This window comes from Lithobates pipiens, unplaced genomic scaffold (genome assembly GCF_037356315.1).
Source record: "Lithobates pipiens isolate NorthernLeopardFrog02 unplaced genomic scaffold, aLitPip1_a1.2 Scaffold_13, whole genome shotgun sequence".
Classification (NCBI taxonomy): Eukaryota; Metazoa; Chordata; class Amphibia; order Anura; family Ranidae; genus Lithobates; species Lithobates pipiens.
In genome coordinates this window covers 81,490,577-81,512,884 of record NW_027507718.1, presented here as the reverse complement: position 1 = coordinate 81,512,884, position 22,308 = coordinate 81,490,577, and the positions used below count along the sequence as shown (strand labels likewise).

Here is a 22,308-nt window from a genome sequence, read left to right as displayed (position 1 = left end):
CGCTGCCGTGATAAACATTTTAGCATGTGATAAAACATCTATCAACTTTTCAAACAAAGGGCCAGTTTATTGTCCTTCACACTTGAGGAGGGCCGGATTGTGGCCAGCAGGGGCAGAAAATGACACGCCCCCAGCATGAGTGAGAATAAATGTGGCCTTAAGATGGCCATACACCTATAGATTTTCTGCAGATTTTCTATGGTTAAATGGAAAAAGTGCAACAGATTTCTCCATGTTCGCTAAACTGTGTGAATGGAGGAATCTCCCACTTTTTCCATCTAACCATAGAAAATCTGCAGATAATCTATAGGTGTATGGGCAGCTTTAGGGTTGGTGGTCAATAGGAGAAGGAATAGTGACCCTATTAGTAAGAGGAATAGTATACCATCACTGGTATCGGTAGAAGAAATAGTACCCCATTGTTGGTATCAGTGGGAGGAATAGTACCCCAAGGGCCGCATAAAGGCTAGCAAAGGGCCACAGTTTGGAGACCCCTGCCGTACATGATAGTGGGAACTGGCCCTAAAGTAACAGGATGAAACAACTGAGGATTGAAAAGCACAAATGCTGTTTTTTGACTTTGGCTATACACTTTAAAAATGGGTTTCTGCCTTAGGGCTCATTCTCATGGGCAGAAAGAGTGCCGTGTTTACATGTGTACAGCAGATAGTTTTGTTTGTTTGTAAATGCAGCACTATAGTAATCGATGAGCCCATACACAAAGCTGCGTTTACATCTGAAAATGTGCACTGTGTTATATGGCACACACACACACACACAATAAAAATAGGACACAGCTGTAGATTTTCCTCATGCATGCAACTAAACGCATAGAAAAGCGTATACAAGTGCATAAACACTACTACTTTAGGCAAGACTTTTTCACAGGATCCTTCTCTTACACAGAAATACTTTTCTTCCTGCCCATGTGAATGAGCTCTAGCTCTGCCAGCCAGAACCTTTCTTGCAGAAAATACGCATCTAAACGCAGTATTTTTCTGCCCATGTGAATGAGCCCTTGGACTGCCTAGAAGGTGGTGATGTTTTTGATATACTACTAGAACATGAAAATCTTTATTTCTTGAGGTGTATCAGTAGGCTGTAATAAAATGGATTATCACTGAATTAAAATGCCTTGTGTGGAATTCCCCTACAGGGTAGCAGCATGCCAGTTTCAGTTTCCTTTCCATAACAAAATGCTGTTCTCGATTCCTCAGGTTATGAGGAGGATGGGGCTGTGAGGAGTGTGACACTGAGCATGCGCACGAGATCAGCTGGCAGGAATAGTTTCGTTTCTCATGCTAGGAAAAGCTGCTGCTTCCTGATTATGTTCCAGACTGGGGATAGCTGGTCACAGAGACACAGCTCTGTACACTCATAGGGAACTCTGTCACATTCTACTGGGTCATCTTCAGGTAAGTCACATCCTCACATGGAAGCTGCATAGCTGTAGATCAGACAATGTAACAGGAAGACATTACCTTGTAATAACATTACTCCATAATGTCTGTACTAGAACTATCTGGGCAATTCGTTGCATGCCAAATATTGTGATACTTTCCTGATATTTGTAATTATGGGCAACAGTCTAGTATTTGCTGTATTTATAATAATGGGCAACAATCCAGCACCCCTTGTATTAATATCTAACGGCAACAATAGTAACAATTTTTGTTGTACTGATAAGGCTAAGTCACACCAGAATGTACAGAAGTACCATGACATCTGGTGCCTGCATTTTGTCATGAATAGAACTACTTTTAAAGTGGCCCAGTGCGAAACATGCGTGGACTCAAATTGCACGGCATGTGAAACGCACGGGAACGCAAAGCACGTCCCTGTGCGATTCCTGGTGTGGGCCAGCCCTACCTGCGGCCCCATTTGCGCAGGTCCCTGCGTCTTTTTCAAAATCTCAGCCAAAGGGAAACCTTTTAGTGTTAGGTGGTTTCCAGTAAGGGGAAACATGCTGCAGTTTCCAGTGCATTACAGCACACTTGCTTTGGCTTCAACACACATTAATGGCTAGTTTACACTTCAAAACAAGGCTGCGGAAAGGCTTTGTTAACCACTTCAATACCAGGCACTTAACCCCCTTCCTGCCCAAGCCAATTTTCAGCGCTGTCGCTGTTTAATTGACAATTGCGCGGTCATGTAACACTGTACCCAAACAGAATTTTTATCATTGTGTTCCCACAAATAGGGCTTTCTTTTGGTGTTATTTGATCACCTCTGCGGTGACCTAAAATTATATATATTTTTTTCCTTTTGTTTCTGTTATAAAATGTTGTAAATAAGTACGTTTTCTCCTTCACTGATGGGCACTGATAAGGTGACACTGACGATGGGCACTGATGGGTGGCATTGATAGACGCACTGATGTGCACTCATGGGTGGCACTGGTGGGCACTGATAGGTGACACTGATGGGCAATGATAGGCTGCACTGATGGGTACTTATGGGTGGCACTGATACGTGACACTGATGGCACTGATAGGCATCACTGATGGCACTGGCAGGCATTGGGGATGGGCACTGAGTGGCAGCTGCCTGGGCACCGATTGGCATTTCCTTGGTGGTCTAGTGTGGCATACCTGGCGGTCCAGTGTGGTGGCACTCCCTGGTGGTCCTGGCGGCATCCTGATGGTCCTGGGCGGGGCATCCGAGGGGGGGCTGCACTGATAAACAATCAGCACAGACCCCCCCCCCCCCTGTCAGGAGAGCAGCCAATCGGCTCTCTTCTACTCGCTTCTATCAGACGCGAGTGAGGAAAAGCCGATCAGCGGTTCTTCCTGTTTACAATGTGATCAGCCGTGATTGGACACGGCTGATCACATGGTAAAAAGCCTCCATCAGAGACTCTTTACTGAGATCGGTGTAGCGGTGAGTCAGACTGGCACACCTCACCACCGATCGCTGCGATGCATGCCCCCATGGACGGGCGGCAGCTGTTATCCTGCTGGATGTCATATGATGCCCAGTCAGGATAACTGAACCACCGCCCGACCGTCATTCTGCTATAGATTGGGCGGGAAATGGTTAACGCTATCTGAATGCCAGTCAAAGCTCCTGTCACTTAATAGAATGGTTAGCTTACAGTCCTGTTTACACCTTCAAAAATCATACCAAAAATCAAAGCCTCCATGGAAGTCTATGGCAAAGCTCGCTTGAAGCCCCACCAAAAGCTCATCGAAGCACAAGGTGTAAACAGGACTGTAAGCTAACCATTTTATTTAGTAAAAAAGCCTGTCCAAAGCCTTGTTTTGAAGCAAGTGTAAACTAGCCCTTAGGGTACCATTAAGTATTCCCTTATCAGCACCCCCCCCCCCCCCCCCCCCAAATCAAATGTAACTCAGTTACAGGCTGGAGAGATGGGGCAAACCAATAATATTTCACTTCTTGAGAGACATTCCACTTCATGGAGTTTGTTTCTAGGGCAAGAGGAGTACAACAGTTCCATAGATTGAGGGGCATAGAAATGCACATGAATAAAAATTTCTGATGCTAAAAAAATAATTATATATAAAAATGTGAGTGCAGCTGCTCCTTTTACAAGCAGAAAATACCACTTCATATATGTGAAGTCAAATAACAATGAAAAGGTATTAGCGTCATACCTTTTCATTGTTATTTGACTTCATAGAAATGCACATAGCATACAAAAGTGTGCATAATGTTTGTTAGCATGCACTCCAATTAATGTCTTTGGGACTAAATACTCTTTTTTTTGAGCATAGGGTGTAGAGCAGGCATGTCCAAAGTCTGGCCTGCGGGCCAATCGCGGCCCACGTTCCAGTTTTGAACGGCCCGCCTGGTTATTTGGACATATATATCTTTTGTGGCCCCAACGATCTCTGAGCACCGGGGCCACAAAAGATGTATATGCCTTGGAAGGGACAGGGAAGAGGTGGGACCGAGCGCCGTACACACACATTAGAATTTCCTGTTTACAGGCGGCCTCTGTAGTAGGCAGTCCTGCCCCCGGCACTGCCATTGGATGACTGTTCTGTCCATCAAAGGAGGCAAGACTTTCTATTAAAGAGGCCGTCGTGTAAACAGGAGATTCTCCTTTAGGTAATCTTTGGAGCTCGTCAGTGCATTCCTGTCAATGGTGCTGCGTTCTTGGGACTTGTAGGGCATTCCTGGCAATGGTGAGATCATTCCTGGCTATGGTGGTGCATTCCTGGCAAAGGTGGGGGCATTCCTGGCAATGATGGTTCATTCCTGGCCATGGTGGTGCATTCCTGGCCATGGTGGTGCATTCCTGGAAATGGTGGGGGCATTCATAGCAATGGTGCGAGCATTCCTGGCAATGGTGGAGGCATTCCTGGCTGTGGTGCTGCGTTCCTGGCAATGGTGGGTTCTGCATTCCTGGCAATGGTGAGGCTACATTCATGGCAATGGGGGGTCTGCAGATGTGCACTGATTAGGCTGCATTGATGGGCACTGACCATTATTTTGCTTCACAGTTCTTTATTTCAAATTATAATTTTTTTCTGAAATACGGTATATCCAAATAATACGCCCAAGCTCATCTATTTTCCACACACAGCCACAAAGGCAAGAGAATACTTGTTGGGCAGTGTATTAGTGCTCGAACAAATGGTTCAAAGAATGTCAGGCAAAATGGTTGGCCCTCGCACATGTTCACTTCATCAAATCTGGCCCTCTTTGAAAAAAGTTTGGACACCCCTGGTGTAGAGTAAGGATGGGCTCAGGCGTGTCCGCAACTCCACGTGCAGAGCCCACCAGGAAGCTGACACTGAGCAGTGCTAATCACAGACAGTGAGACATTTCCCGATCTGTGCAGCTTCGGATTGGGAAACGTCTCACTGCCTGTGATTAGCGCTGCTCAGTGCTCGCTTCTTGGTGGATGCGGGCATGTGGAATTGGGAACACACATGAGCCCAACCTTAGTGCAGAGCATAGGGTGACTGTGTGAACAGGAATAATTATGCGCCTGGGTGTAGTTCACTAATAGCCTTTTAAATGCATAATTAGATAGTTACATAGTCAGGTTGAAAAAAAGAAACAAGTTCAGCTAGTTCTGCCAATAGAAAAAACAAAACAAATAGAAAACCCCCATATACACAATCATATACCCACAATAAATCCAGAGGTGGCCAAAAAAACAATAATACAGGGGAAATAAAATCCTTCCTGATCCCCCAGAAGACAATCAGATATTCCCTGGATCAGTTACCCCTGGAGTTATTACCTATAAATGTTAGTATCCAGTTATATTTTGTATTAGGAATACATCCATCTTTTTTGAAACAATCTACTGAGCTGGTCAGAACCAGTTATTCAGGGAGCCTATTCCACATTTTCACAGATTTTACTGTAATGCCGCGTACACTATCCGGTGGACTTAGTCTGGCGGACAAACCTCCGAACTTTGAAGTGGAGGTCCGCCAGACTTCAAAACGAGCGGACTTGCCCACACACTGGCCAGACTTTTGAAATGAACGGACTTGCCGACACATGGAGGAAAGTCCGTTCATTTTCAACGTGGCTCCAGGTAGACGGGACTAGCGAAGGAAGTCCGTCGGACAATTTGATCGTGTGTAATAAGATGATACACAGGGATGAAACAAATCTCCCTACATAAGTTTTACATGTATATCTGCTGTTTTCATCTTGATATACTGTTTAGAAAGTGCACGTCCTGTTAGAATTTTCACTTCCTCACTCCCCTGTAGGAGGAGATCATTGCTAGACACTGTGAAAGTCTGTGAGACAGCTGATTGGAGGAAAGGCACAGCCCCCCACCACCACCACCACCACACATGCAGAGTACATGTACAGTTTGTCAGTGTGCTAATCTATTTATAGCAACCTCCCCCCAACACGCTTCTATCTCCTTTCTATCTTCCGCTGTGATTCAACATTGTGGCGGATGTATATCCGACCAATGTTGTTTTTAGTGTTCCCAATGCGTGCCAACAGTGAGAACAGTCAGCGCACATTGATACCCGATGCGCTCTCTAGTTTTGGCTCAGAGGGCGGAGTCAGGCTAAAGGCAGAGAGCGGGAGTTCTAAATTCAGGAGCTGAGACTGGAGAGCCACGCATGGAGAGTGGGGAGCCGAGAATGAAGACTGGAGGCAGGGAGCACCAGATCAAAAGGTGAGATATGGACGGGGCGTGGCTTGCGCACTGAAGAAGATGGCTGCTTAAGCCTAGAGCTCTCCAAAGCCGGCCGTTTAACAGCAAAAAACAGGCAGGTATTCTCCTCTAAAAACATACCTAAATACTCTGCAGTAGGGGACAGTAGGGGCAATAATGTCTCGCAAAAGAGGACAAGAAAGGGGACCAAAAAAGCTGTCATCATTTACATTTAAACAGAGCAGTGAGCTGACTAAAATCCAAGATGGCGCCGCTGGAGCTGTGAGGAAAAATAAAACTCACACAAACCTTTCTGATAGCCATCCACCTGAAATGGATGAGGAATTATCATCCTCATATTCTAATGGCTCCTCTCATCTATCCCCAACATCTCAGGGACCCGCAAAATCGCGGATGAAGCTGGATTCATCTTGTCAGGCAGCTGATACTGTGAACACAGCTCTGCATAGTGATAATGCTATGTCCTCATTACAGACATCTATAGCTGCTTTCCCAACATCAGGTCAGCCAGTACTAGATACCACAATGAAAGAAATGCTTGTGTCATTACAATCATCTATTGTATCTAATCTATCCTCCATGATTCATAAATTCTCTCTTGATATGAAACATATGGATGGTAGACTGCAATACGTTGAAAACAAAATGGAGGAATGCACTGAAACAGTGAATAAGCTAGTGGATGCATGTACAGAACAAAAAGATGATTCCATGTGGGTCAAGATGAAATTGGCAGATCTCGAGGACCACTCACGTCGAAACAACATTAAAATGAGAGGAATACCAGAGTCAGTTCTACCTATGGACTTACGCAACTATGCAAATACACTATTTTCTACATTATTGCCAGAATTATCGCCGATTGAAATTACAATCGATCGTATTCATAGAATTCCCAAACCAAAACATCTAGAAGAATCAATTCCCAGAGATGTTATTCTGCAAATTCATTTTTATCAAGCTAAAGAGCAAATTCTCTCCAAAGCGAGGGAGCTAACTACTCTACCACCACCATACTCAGATATACAATTATTCGCCGATCCCTCGCAATTTACACTACAAATTAGAAGACAGCTCAAAACTGTAACAAAGGCATTATCTAATCATAAGATCACATACAAATGGAGACATCCAGCCGCTATCTTGACCACTTAAAATGGGAAACATTTTGCTATATCTACCATTGAAGATGGCATGCAATTACTCCAAACATGGGGTATTATAGTTGATCTTCCACATAACACCCCTGCCTTGAAGGAAAAAATAAATTTGTTCCACTTTGGACAAAAATGTGAACAAAATAGAATTAAATACAAATGAACTACTCCTGCCTGTTAACTCATATGCATTACTGACATATACGGTCTGGTTTGATGCTCAATTAATTATTATTATTTTTATTTTTTTCCTCTTGTAATATATATATTGCCAAATAACTACTAATAGAGTAATAACTCGTTTTTTTCATAGGTTTGAAAAAAAAAATCTACATTGTTGTGTGCATGATTTAATAGTAACTGTGAACTGATTATATAACAAATACTTAGATCTTTAGTTTAAGCGTTATAGAAACTAGAGAATATTCTTTTAGGAATATATAGAATTATAGTAACATCTAATTTTGATATATATTAATATGTCTTTCAAAATATTGTCCCTAAATGCAAAGGGACTGAATCACCCAGCGAAACGAACCTCTATGTGGAGGTCTGCCTTAGGGCCGGTTCACACAGCGGGCGATGCGAGGCGACACGACTCGCCTCGCCTCGCTCCCGCAAGTCGCCCCCGTTCTGTACAATGGAACCGTTCTGAGAGGAGCGACTCGAGTCGCTCCGACTCAGAAAAAAGGTTCCTGTACTACTTCTGGGCGACTTGCATTGACTTCTATACAGAAGTCCTCTGCAAGTCGCCGCTGAGGTCGCCGCAGGTCGCGGCGAGGCAAGTCGGAGACGCCTCGCCGCGCCTGCAGTGTGAACCGGCCCTTATCCTTTAATTGTGACATATTATGTGTTCAAGAGACACATTTTACTAAAGATGCATCTCTCAAATGTCAACATAAACATTTTCCTCATATTTTTCAAACAAAATTCTCCAAAAAACAAAGAGGGGGGTTAATGGCTATTAGAGATACTATTAGATTTCAATGAAGGTCACTATATTTTTTTGATTTGTACCATTAACAATATTCAATACACCCTTGTATCTATTTATGCTCCGAATATGAGGCAAATGCATTTCATAAAAAAAAAATATAGAGGTGGCGAAGAAAGTTCAAAAAGGACACCTCCTGATATGTGGAGATTTCAATTTGATTCAAAACAATGATATGGATTCTTCTGCTAAGTCCAAACGCTATGCTTCTCCCCTTGATAAGTTCATAACTTCGAAAGACTTATTTGATGTGTGGAGATGTGGACATGCTAATGAAAGGGATTACACATATTTGTCACCACGGCACAATACCTACTCCAGAATTGAATTATTCTTGACAGATAAATGGCTGCTTGACAAGATTTCATCCTCCCATATACATACGGCCACGTGGTCAGATCACGCTCCCATTAGCATGTCTATAACAACCACATCATCCCAACCAAATTCATATATATGGAGAGCTAATAACTATATTCTCCAAAATGAAAATTACTCCACAACACTCCAACAACAACTTACTGAATTCTTTTCAATTAATTTGACGTCTATATCTGACCCAATGATATTATGGAATGCTCATAAAGCTGTTATGAGAGGGGTGTTTATGCAATTAGGTTCTAAAGCTAAAAGAAATAGAACTCAGAGAATGGATGAACTTACTAAGGAGATAGCCAAAGCTGAGGAACACAATAAAAATGATCCTTCTCCTTTCATTAAAACACAAATTTTCCAGTTACGTAATGAATTAAGAACCCTACTTCTAGAGACACATGAGAAATCCTATAAAAAATTCAGAGCTACCACTTATGCAACAGGGAACAAAGCAGGGAAAACAATGGCATTACGCATTAAAGGTTATCGATCTAAGACTAAAATTCCATTCCTCTACCATCCTCACACTAATGAAAAATTGCTTAAGCCTTCTTCAATAGCTGAAGCATTTAGCTCATATTATAATGATTTATATAACATTAAGAATGATGGCGCTACCCATTAACCTTCTCAGGAGGAGATTGACACCTTTTTGGAGAGTGTCAAACTTCCATCTATTTCCCCACAACAATTAGAATTTCTCAATTCTCCCTTTACTATCCCTGAAATTCTACAAACTATCCGTATTCTTCCTAACTTGAAATCACCTGGTCCAGATGGCTTTACAGGGGAATATTTAAAAAAAATTCAAAGTACTCTAGCACCTATACTATGTGACATTTATAATTTAGCAGCCAGTTCTTCATCATTTCCCAATGAAATGCTGAATGCTCTTGTAACTCTTCCAAAACCAGATAAGGAACCATCTTCACCCAAAAATGTTAGACCAATTTCCTTACTCAATTTATATGTTAAAATTTATGCGAAACTTATAGCCAAAAGACTAGATAGTTTGTTACCCTCTCTTATCCATAGAGATCAATCGGGTTTCACCAAAGGAAGACAAGCATCGGATGCTACTAGAAGAATGATAAATATAATACACCATGTAGAACTCACCAAATCGCCATCCCTGTTTCTGTCGCTTGACGCTGAAAAAGCGTTTGATAGAGTTCATTGGGGATACCTGTCATCAGTTCTGACTAAATTTGGCTTAACAGGTCAAATCAACAAAGCAATATTAGCCCTGTACTCTGTCCCCTCGGCTCGATTGTATACTACGGATTCTTTATCACGTCCATTCCCAATAAAAAATGGTACACGACAAGGATGCCCCTGATCCCCCCTAATTTTTAACCTTGTTATCGAACCCCTAGCTGAGAGTATTAGGTCCAACAAATTTTTTTTAGGAGTTACCATTGCTGAACAAGAACATAAAATCAACCTTTTTGCAGATGATGTTGTTCTTATGATTACTGATCCTGTGAAATCCTTACCGGAAATTCAGGAAACACTAAATATGTTCAGCAAAGTTTCTTATTACAGGCTTAACGCGAATAAATCTTGTATATTGAACTTGGGGATAGATGAAAATACTACTAAACATCTTAAATTAAAATTCCCTTATACATGGACTGAAAGTACAATTAAATATTTGGGTATTCAATTATCAAATTCATGTAAAACACTGTTCCAATATAATTATATTCCACTTCGTTATGCATTACAAGAAACTCTCACTAAACTAGCATCCCATGAATTTTCATGGATGGGACGTTTGGCAGCATTTAAAATGCTTCACCTTCCACAAATGTTATACTTTTTTAGAACTCTCCCGATTTCAATTCCGTTAAAATTTTTCCAATCCCTTCAGACTCTGTTTTCTAGATTCATCTGGCAGGGTAAAAAATCTAGATGTGCTCATTCAAACTTAGTGAAGAAACGTCAAGCTGGGGGAACAGGGTATGTGGATTTCCAAGATTATTATTTAGCCTCGGTTCTCACACAGTCTAAGGAATGGTTTCTATCTCCTCCATCTACAATTTGGGGGAAGATGGAAACTGCTAAGATCCCAGGAAATAATCTATTAATATGGATTCCTTCCATGGCACTTGGAGCCAAGATACCTTCTCGCATCTCCCCAACAATATTAGCAACACTTAAATCCTGGGTTCAATTTCTGCATCTAACTTCCTCACACCCTCTTCCTACCAAATTCTGCTAAATACTCTACATAATTTCATGAAGACAACCTCATTTACACCATGGATAGAGAAGGGAATTAAATATCTATCTGATCTACTTGATAATGGGGTGATCAAACCATTTCCTACACTTCAAAAGAAATTTCAATTGCCAAATTCAGATTTATTCCTCTACATCCGAACTAAGAATTGCATTTCCAACCTCCCATCATGGACCTATAATGTTACTCAATCGGCTTGGTCCTTCCTTAAGATCCCCATACATCAACAAAAAGGGATCAATCTTTTCTATAATCTTCTTCAACAAAAAAGTGTGTTTACAAAGACTATCCCTTTAATTAGATGGGAAGAAGACTTAAAGTTTATGTATATATAATCCCATGATATACTAATTTGTATCTATTTTCTGTTACTTTGTAATAATGTCCTTGTTTAAAAATGTAATTTAATAAGGAGTGCACCTGCCTTTGGTCAATTGAGGTTGGTCAGAGCAGATACTCCAGTTGAATAGACGAATATGTATTTCAAATTTTTGGGATGCATTTAATAAATACATTTATTGATTATTTTGTATATTTTTCAGTTTCTCTGTATAACTGTACACGCTGCAATGTCATGAAGAAGCTCAGAAGAGCGAAACTTGTAGAGAGAAAAATGCAGCATATATAATGTACAAATTCGGTAACATGTGTAGTTCTGTATGACTCTGCACTAGTTCTTGTATGTTAGGACTTGCTACTTATATTTATATATTTTCCTTTTCCGGAAATGTTTTTATACATTTGTATTTTCAATCAAATTATATTGATTTTATTTTCTGTTTTTGCTATTGGGTACCGTCTTAAAAGGCCCGGGGGTTGGTTACTCTCCAGTCCCCTGTTTGTTTCTTCCCTATATCTTTAAATAAGACTTAGGATACACCTATACAGTTGACCAATGGGAAAAAACTTGTAACACCACATATAAAGCCACATGCTGCTCTACATTATGGGAAGTATCCATTAACTTGACTCAACGCTAGTATCTTACTCCTGAGGAAATATCTAAATTCAACGGCACATTTGACAACAAATGTTGGAGATTGTGCGGCAAAAAAGGTGATATGTTACATACATTTTGGACATGCCCTAAACTTGGGAAGTATTGGGAACAAATCTTTCAAGTTATGTCTGAAATTAATAAAACAGTCATTCCTCCAAATCCCTCACTGGCTCTATTATCCATTGATCTTGATCGATATCCTATCCAGTTTAGAAATGTGTTTACACATATTTTGCTGTCAGCCAGGATCAGTATAACAAGGAACTGGAAAAATCCTGATCCTCCTTCCATAAAAGAAGTGATAGAATCGACTCAAACTCATTACATTTATGAATCAATTCTAGCTCTCCGGCCTCACAAAAAAGAACATACTCAAAAAATATGGCAGCCATGGTTAAAATGGGCTAGTCCCCAAAACATTGCACGAGTTCTTTGTTCCTAGATAACTTGAATTAAACAATTACTTACCCCGCTCTAATATTTTAATCTTTGTTTTGTATCTATTAACCACTTCCCGACCGCCGCACGACAGAATGGCACGGGCAGGCATAAGGGCTTACATGTACGTCCTTGCCTTCCCGCGGGTCGGGGGCCCGATCGGGCCCCCGCCCGGTGCCTGCGGCGGTCGGTATTCGTTCGGGAGCGATCCGGGATGAGGGGGCGGCCATTCATTCATGGCCACCCCCTCGCGATCGCTCCCGACGAATAGAAATCCTTCGTCACATCACTTCCTCTCCTGTAATGTAAACACAGGAGAGGAAGTGATGTAATCTCTCCTCCGTGTCGGTATTTTTCGTTCCGACACCGAGGAGAGAGGATCGGTGAGTTGCACCAACACGACACTACACAGTAGAACATGCCAGGCACACTCACACCCCCCCGATCACCCCCCCAATTACCCCTGCCCCCCAGTCACAGTGACACCAATGTCTTTTTTTTTTTTTTTTGCATTGGTGTCATTTGTGACTGTAATAACTGTTAGGGCAGTTAGGGTTAGCCCCCTTTAGTTCTAATGTACCCCCCTAACCCCCCCAATAAAGGTTTAACCCCGTGATCACCCCCCGTCGCCAGTGTCACTAAGGCTGGGTTCACATTGCAGCGGTTTATGAGAACGAATGTGATTCGCACCGCACTGCAAATCACATCCGATCTCTGTGCGATTCGAGTTCAGCTATACAGATAGTATGGCTGAATTCGCATCGCAACCGCCGCACCCGCCGCAAATTCGCACGGGACCCTTTTTTTGGCCCGCAGCAGAATCGGATTGCATGGGTGTTCACACCATGCGATCCGAGTTTGCAGATCGCACTGCGATATGCGAACTGATCTGGGGGTGTCATTAACATTTCACTGACACTCCCAGCAGTTCGCATAGGGCAGTGTGAACTGCCGCCGGGAGGCATGCGATGCGGGAACCCGCCGCGGATTCGTGGCGTTCCCGCATCGCTCCAGTGTGAACCCAGTCTAATAAGCGATCGTTTTTCTGATCGCTGTATTAGTGTCACAGGTGACGCTAGTTAGGCAGGTAGGTATTTAGGTTCGCCGCAGCTTTTTATAGCGCCAGGGACCCCCATATACTACCGCATAAAGCCCCCTGATTGCCCCCTAGTTAACCCTTTCACCAGTGATCACCATATAACTGTTACAGGTGACGCTGGTTGGTTCGTTATTTTTTTATAGTTTCAGGGCACCCGCCATTTATTACCTAATAAAGGTTTAACCCCCTGATCACCCGGCGGGTGTCATTTGTGACTGTAATAACTGTTAGGGCATTTAGGGTTAGCCCCCTTTAGTTCTAAGGTACCCCCCTAACCCCCCCAATAAAGGTTTAACCCCGTGATCACCCCCCGTCGCCAGTGTCACTAAGGCTGGGTTCACATTGCAGCGGTTTATGAGAACGGATGTGATTCGCACCGCACTGCAGTGCAAATCACATCCGATCTCTGTGCGATTCGAGTTCAGCCATACAGATAGTATGGCTGAATTCGTGTCGCACCCGCCGCAAACTCGCACGGGACCCTTTTTTTGGTCCGCAGCAGAATCGGATCGCATGGGTGTTCACACCATGTGATCCGAGTTTGCAGATCGCACTGCGATATGCGAACTGATCTGGGGGTGTCATTAACATTTCACTGACACTCCCAGCAGTTCGCATAGGGCAGTGTGAACTGCCGCCGGGAGGCATGTGATGCGGGAACCCGCTGCGGATTTGTGGCGTTCCCGCATCGCTCCAGTGTGAACCCAGCCTAATAAGCAATCGTTTTTCTGATCGCTGTATTAGTGTCACAGGTGACGCTAGTTAGGCAGGTAGGTATTTGGGTTCGCCGCAGCTTTTTATAGCGCCAGGGACCCCCATATACTACCGCATAAAGCCCCCTGATTGCCCCCTAGTTAACCCTTTCACCAGTGATCACCATATAACTGTTACAGGTGACGCTGGTTGGTTAGTTATTTTTTTATAGTTTCAGGGCACCCACCATTTATTACCTAGTCTCACTAGTGTACCCCTAAATTTAGGGGTGTCTACTTTCCAAAATGGGGTCATTTGGGGGGGGGGTTTGTGCCATCTTGGCATTTTATGGCCTTCAAAACTGTAACGCCCTTAGAAAGCCTGAAGGCGGTGCTTGGTTTTCAGGGCCCCGTACGCGGCTAGGCTCCCAAAAAGTCCCACATATGTGGTATCCCCGTACTCAGGAGAAGCAGCAGAATTTATTTTGGGGTGTCATTTCACATATGCCCATGGCATGCGTGAGCAATATATCATTTAGTGACAACTTTGTGAAAAAAAAAAAAAAAAAGTTTGTAATTTTCCCGCAACTTGTGGCAAAATATAAAATATTCCATGGACTCAACATGCCTCTCAGCAAATAGCTTGGGGTGTCTACTTTCTAAAATTGGGTAATTTGTGGGGGTTTTGTGCCATCTTGGCATTTTATGGCCTTCAAAACTGTAATAAGTAGTGAGAAGTGAAATCAAAAATTTACGCCCTTAGAAAGCCTGAAGGCGGTGCTTGGTTTTCGGGGCCCCGTACGCGGCTAGGCTCCCAAAAAGTCCCACATATGTGGTATCCCCGTACTCAGGAGAAGCAGCAGAATTTATTTTGGGGTGTCATTTCACATATGCCCATAGCATGTGTGAGCAATATATCATTTAGTGACAACTTTGTGTAAAAAAAAAAAAAATTTTTTTTTTGTCATTATTCAATCGCTTGAGGCAAAAAAATAAAATATTCAATGGGCTCAACATGCCACTTATCAATTTCCTTAGGGTGTCTACTTTCCAAAATGGGGTCATTTGGGGGGGTTTTGTACTGCCCTGCCATTTTAGCACCTCAAGAAATGAGATAGGCAGTCGTAAACTAAAAGCTGCGTAAATTCCAGAAAACGTACCTTAGTTTGTAGATGTGACAACTTTTGCGCAAACCAATAAATATACAATTATTGACTTTTTTTTTACCAAAGACGTGTGGCTGAATACATTTTGGCCTAAATGTATGACTAAAATTGAGTTTATTGGATTTTTCTAATAACAAAAAGTAGAAAATATCATTTTTTTTCAAAATTTGCGGTCTTTTTATGTTTATATCACAAAAAATAAAAATCGCAGAGGCAATCAAATACCATCAAAAGAAAGCTCTATTTGTGGGAAGAAAGGACGCAAATTTTGTTTGGGTACAACATTGCATGACTGCGCAATTACCAGTTAAAGCAGCGCAGTGCCAAATTGTAAAAAGACCTCTGGTCATTTACCAGCAAAATGGTCCGGTCTGAAAGTGGTTAAATAACAGGTTACTATTACTGTCCAAAACACAGTTTAGCACCCATAGGGGTGTTCGGGAATATATTTAGGTTCATCATCTTTGAATTACTTGAATTGGCAGTATATAAATATATGAAGATAATATTTATATTACTTTTGTGTATTGTCTCCACAATGGATGTATTAATAACCTCCCGATCGTTACCTTTATTATCCCTATTATAATTGAGATAATTAATATGGTTTTCTTTATATAATATTTTTTATTATTTTTGGATACTATTATCTATGTATCTAAATACTGTAACTGATCTGTTATTTAGTCATAATTTCTGTCATTTGTCTTGACTTTTTTTTAGGGGTTCCCAAGGGTTGCCACCTGTACGGGAATGACCCGGACAGTCCGGGTTTTGACAGCTGTGCCCGGGTTTCTCTCCTCTTGAAACCTGGACACAGCAGCGTAGGCTCCAGCCAGTGTGGGAGGTGAGCGTTCATCATACCTCCAGCCCACCAGCAGAATAGCACCCCCCCCCCGCTCCTGTAGCTAAGACTGCGCTCCACACTGTGTCCTTCCGGCAGCATGACCACCCCGTCGCTGGATATACACTCTCCGATAGTACCTGACCCCCTGACAGCTCCTGTCCTGTGGGGCTTCAGTGGTGAGTGTTCTCCTCCACCCACTTCTCCCCCCGTAAGCTTGCTTATGCCTATCGGCAAATGCAGCCTGCCCTGAATGCGCTCTCTCCCGCCAGCAGCACGCTGCCCCCGGGCCCCCCTCCTTCCCCCGCTCCAGCAGGGCTAATGATTTTTGGCAGTTTGACTGCCAATGGTGAATGGTGACAGTGGTGAGTCAGTCAGTCCCGGTCCAGTCCCTCTCACCCCTGTCAATGCAGCTCTAGGCTAATGAATCGTGAATGCTGCAGCTCACTGTGGCTGTCTTCCCCCAGCACCAAGCCTCTCTGGCAGCCACCCCCCTCCTCTGTCAGCTCCCCTCCTCTCTGTCAGCCACCCCCCTCCCCTCTGTTAGCCACCCCCTGCTCCTCTGTCAGCTACCCCCAAACAGCACGCACCCCCCCTTTCTCCCCCCACTCCAGCGGGGCTAATGTCCTGCAGCCGGGTCACACTACACTGTCTGTGCACTCTGTTTCTCCCACCCAGCCGCCAGCACCGATGCCACCAGAGACAGTGAATGGAGGGCCACTGGACTGGTGTCCTAGCAACCAGGGACGCTTTTGCAGGAGAAAGCATGGTATTACAGACTCCGCCCCTAACAGGTGCACACACATCTTTGCAGCGGCTCCTGGAAGATAAGGTTTTTTTTTTGTCTCGCTGTAATGGAGGTCTTTATTAGGGGGGGGGGGGCACAGGCACTGTCTGATATATAATCTGTTACTTTCCACTGCCCTACTGACACCATCCACTGCCCTACTGACACCGTCCTCTGCCCTACTGACACCGTCCTCTGCCCTACTGACACCGTCCTCTGCCCTACTGACACAGTCCTCTGCCCCAGTGCCACCGTCCACTGCCACCATCCACTGCCCCACTGCCACTGTCCACTGCCACCGTCCACTGCTCTACTGCCACCGTCCACTGCTCTACTGCCACCGTCCACTGCCCCACTGACACCATCCTCTGCCCCAATAACACCGTCCTCTGCCCCAATGACACCATCCCCTGCCCCAATGACACCGTCCCCTGCCCCAATGACACCGTCCTCTGCCCCAATGACACTGTCCTCTGCTTTACTGACACCGCCCACAGCTCTACTACACCATTCACTGCTCTACGCTGACAGTGTCCACTTTTGAGGTAGGCTAGTTTCATATTTTAACTGACATTTCTTTTATTAATCAAATCATATTTTTTGGGTACACAAATGGTTTTGTTTAACCGTGCCCCTTTAAGTCGGCCCCCCACCGTTAATGCAATTTTGCCACAGCCACTGTTCACCATAGCACACCTCATTACTACTCTCTTTGGGTAACCAAAAAAGTGTTCCAGGTATTTTAAAATCCTATAGAGTGTAGTACAAAAAAATTGCCCTGCACCGTGAAAGTGTTCGGGTTTGGCTTGAAGAAAAGGTGGCAACCCTTCTTGCCAAAGGTTCCTCCATGGTAAAAAGGTTGAGAAACACTGTCCTAGGCTGTCTTCATTGTAAATGATTTGTTAATCAGTGCAAATATGCAAATTTGACATTCTAATATGCATGCTTGTCAGGGACATGAAAAGTATTGAAGCCTGTGTATGCAGGGCTGTTTCGACACAGCCCCATTCACTTCAGGAGCAGTACGGCCTGCCAATGAGACAGAGTGGTTTAATTTTTGCCATAAAGCAAAGCATCACAGCTGTGGAATGCATACAGCTCTGAGTAGCTGATTGTCCTTGTTTAGGTGGGTGGTCAGGGGATGGTAAAAATTTAGTTCAATTGCCTGCTTTTACCGCCACCCATGTGAACTAGCCCTTAAGCTGATCAAGGGTTCCAATCAGAAGGAAGAGTGCTATATAGTTTTTAACCAAAGATTAAAAATGTTATTTTTTTTTTAATTAAAGTTTCTAATTTATTTATATCCTAATTCTAGAAAGGCGGACAGTATTGTGATTAAAGAAGAATGGGTGCCGAGGTGAAAGAAAGCCTAAGGCTCTACAGCAATTACATTACGAATATAATTCGACCCTCCTATGTCATGCAATTCATGGGAACCTGGATGTCGGAAAGTGAGTCTCTTTATGGTTTTTATAGAATATCGTAAACATTTTAACAGTCACATCTATGAAAAATTTAAAGATAATAAATAAATAGTAATAAAAATATATCTGCTAGTGGGTATAAAATTAAGGGCTCTAATGGTGCCTTCACAAACATGCAGCAGTTCTTATTCCCTTCTACTATAGCTGGGTGGCTCCACTCTACAGAGGCCAAGTTTAACAACTTTGTGGTAGTGACAGAGCTTGCCCCATCACTTCTTACACACATTCTTATTGGCCAAGAAGTGTGGCCAATTATAATAATGGACCAAGAGGAATGTGGGGCATGAAGAAGCAGGGAAGGCCAAACACTATCTAGAAACATGAGAGCTTTTTGCCATAGCAGGCAGCTTAGTGGTTAGCACTAAGGATGAACCGAACACCCCCCCCTCACCCCCACACCCCCCCTCAGACGAATACATGAATACTGTTAAAGTCTATGGAACACAAACATGATAAATCAAAAGTGCTAATTTTAAAGGCTTATATGCAAGTTATTGCCATAAAAAGTGTTTGGGGACCTGGGTCCTGCCCCAGGGGACATGCATCAATGCATTTTTTTTTTTTAAACTGACATTTTTTTCGATTTTGTTAATGCTTAAAGTGAAACAATAAAAATCAAATATTCCTTTAAATATCGTGCCTGGGGGCGTCTATAGTATGCCTGTAAAATGTTTAGAACAGTACCACAGAAAAATAAAATTTCTAAAGGAAAAATTGTCATTTAAAACAGATCGCAGCTATAATGAATTGTCGGGTCTCGGCAATATAGATAAAACTCATTGAAAAAAGGGCATGGGTTCCCCCCCAGTCCATTACCAGGCCCTTCAGGTGTGGTATGGATATTAAGGGGTCCCCCCTCCCAAAAAAATACCAGACCCTTATCCAAGCATGGAACCTGGCAGGCCGCAGGAAAAGAGGGTAGGACAAGAGAGCGCCCCCCCCCTCCTGAGCAATACTGGACCACATGAACTGACCCCAAAGCACCTTGTCCCCATGTTGATGGGGACAAGTGCCTCATCCCCACAACCCTTGCCAGGTGGTTGTGGGGGTCTATGGGCGGGGGTCTCCCCCTGGCATCAGAGGGAGGCAGGGTCACCCATTTACACCACCGGCATTTGTTAATAATAAGCTGTAAAATATATCCCCTGCAGCCAGCAACAGTACACCCCCATTTCAACAATAGTTCCCCCAGCAACAATAGACCCCCCACAACAAAGTAGCACCCAAGCAACAGTAGATACACCCTAGCATTAGTCAGCATCTCTCTTTCTCTGCTCCTCCATGCTCACTGGAGCGCTGAGCTGTGGAGGGGCGGGAAGCGGCTGTCTCAGTGGCTCGCTGAAACTGCCATCAGTCCAGGCAGCTGGCGGATCCAGACTTCCTAAGTTGGGATGATGCGGTGCCTGGACTGATCCTGGTGACATCAGTGGAGAGCCGACTTCAGACCGTTCTCCGCTGGAAATGGGTCACAGGAGAACAAAACGAATTGCACTCCTGTGACCCTTAGGAGAAGCCCAGCATAAAAAAGCTCAGGCTTGACTTCTTTGAATTGTATTCATTAATCTATAAAATGAAATTATATGGATGTCGGGTAACAAAGGTCCTAGATGAGTAAGGCACTTTGTGCTTGGAATACTCTTATTTCTGTGTTACACTGTTATAGTAACTGGTGTTCAAAGTACTGGTCTACATTTATTGTCATGTTTTGTGCTTTGTTTTATTTCCTGGAAGGTATAATAGACCAGATTAAGGCTGAGGAGGCAAAAGGACCAACTGCAGCTGCAAAATTATTTATAGATAAACTGCTGGACCTGGAAGCTGAAGGATGGTATCAAGGACTTATAGATGGTCTACGTGCTGCAGGTTTGTTATACAGCATTATAATTGTGCGCCAAATGCCAGGGTTGCTTTGTGGGCCCAATCTGATAGAGTGGACATGTATCCATTGCAAAAATGCAAGATTAAAATCAGGGTGGCTAAAAATCAATGATTAAAAAATAAAAATAAAAATCAAAACAAATCAGATTTTTTTGATTTTAAATCAGATTTTTTTTAATAAAATGCTTTTGGAATAAAAATCTATCTAAAGATAGTTTTCTATTTAAGACACATTAATAATTTAAATCAAATCCACCCTGATTAAAATGTTTAATATCTGTAGCTGTAACAATAACAATCTAGTGTTCCATTATGTCAAAAATGAAAACCGGTGTTAACCACCTCGCGCCCGCCCTATAGCCGAATGACGGCCTTAGAGCAGGCGCGTTCGTCCGGGTGGCCGTCCCTGGACGTCCTGATGTTTACTTCCGCAATGCGCGCCGCCGCGGGCGCGCATCGCGGAAGTTCTGTGTTCGCCGTGTCCCCCGGGGACAGGCAAACACAGATCGATGTAAACGGCCAATCACAGCGGCCGTTTACAGCGTGATCGGTGTGTCCAATGGGAGATGATCTCATATGTAAACATATGAGATCATCTCTCAGCGCCGCTCTCCCTCCTCACACAGACAGTGTGAGAGGGGAGAGATGAACAGCTGCAGCGGCAGCCGTTCTGCCTCGTGTTAAAAAAAAAAAAAGTGCCATCCTCCCCCAGCAGTGCCATCCTCCCCCAGCAGTGCCATCCGCCCCAGTGCCATCCACCCCAGTGACATCCACCCCAGTGCTACCTGCCCCCAGTGCTACCTGTTGTCAGTGCCATTTGTCCCCAGTGCCATCTGTCATCAGTGCCACGTATAAGTGCCATCTGTCATCAGTGCCACGTGTCATCAGTGCCACATAGTGCCATCTGTCATCAGTGCCACGTATTAGTGCCATCTGTCATCAGTGCCACGTATCAGTGCCATTTGTCATCAGTGCCACCTGTCAGTGTCACGTGCCATCTGTTGTCAGTGTCACGTGTCATCAATGCCACTTATCAGTGCCATCTGTCATCAGTGTCACGCGTCATCGGTGCCATGTATTAGTGCCATCTGTCATCGGTGGCACGTATTAGTGCCACGTATTAGTGCCATCTGTCATCAGTGCCACGTATTAGTGCCACGTGTCTTCAGTGCCACATATTAGTGCCACGTGTCATCAGTGCCACGTATAAGTGCCACGTGTCATCAGTGCCACATATTAGGGCCATCTGTCATCAGTGCCACATATTAGTGCCATCTGTCATCAGTGCCACGTGCCATCAGTGCCACGTATAAGTGTCATCATTGCCACGTATCAGTGCCATCTGTCATCAGTGTCACGTGTCATTGTCCTGGTGCTTCAAAAGTGTAATAAATAGTCGCCAAGTTAGATGTGTAATTTATGTTCCTAGAACACATGATGGCGCTACCTGCATGTTGGGCCTCTCTATGTGGCCAGGCTGTGAAAAAGTCCCACACATGTGGTATTGTAATACTCAGGAGGAGTAGCAGAATTTTTTGGGGGGTGTCATTTGTGGTATACACATGCCACGTGAGAGAAATAACCTATTACAATGACAATTTTGTGGAGAAAAAAAAAATAATGAAAAGTCTTAATTTTGCAAAGAATTGTGGGAAAAAATGACAACATCAAAAAGCTCACTATGCCTCTTACTAAATACCTTGGAATGTCTACTTTCCAAAAAAGGGTCATTTGGAGGGTATTTGTACTTTCCTGACTTGTTCGGGTCGCAAGAAGTGAGATAGTCCACCAGTACATCAGATGTGATCAATTTTGTGCGATTCGCACCACAGCTTGTAGACGCTCTAACTTTCACAAAGACCAAATAATATCCACTAATTTGGGTTATTTTTACCAAATATATGTAGCAGTATAAATTGTGGCCAAAATTTATGAAGAAAAATTTATAATTTGCATAATTCTGTCACAGAAACAAAGAAATATGCGTTTTTTTTTCAAAATTTTCGGTCTTTTTTCATTTATAGC

At 43.5% G+C, this 22,308-nt stretch overlaps 1 protein-coding gene across 2 annotated transcripts in view; it reads left to right on the top strand.

The window, feature by feature from the left end:
• Positions 1-1,267: 1,267 nt before the first annotated feature.
• LOC143974134 (antiviral innate immune response receptor RIG-I-like) overlaps positions 1,268-22,308 on the top strand; it is a 114,340-nt gene continuing 93,299 nt past the window's right edge. The window contains exons 1-4 of one of the 2 annotated variants that reach the window (XM_077475249.1): positions 1,300-1,415; positions 11,438-11,524; positions 18,237-18,372; positions 20,137-20,268. In XM_077475249.1, coding sequence (XP_077331375.1) covers positions 18,267-18,372; positions 20,137-20,268 — 238 coding nt within the window. In that variant the 5' untranslated portion in view covers positions 1,300-1,415; positions 11,438-11,524; positions 18,237-18,266. Of the gene's footprint in view, positions 1,416-11,437; positions 11,525-18,236; positions 18,373-20,136; positions 20,269-22,308 lie in introns of both variants that reach the window. The other variant, XM_077475248.1, reaches the window with a different exon arrangement.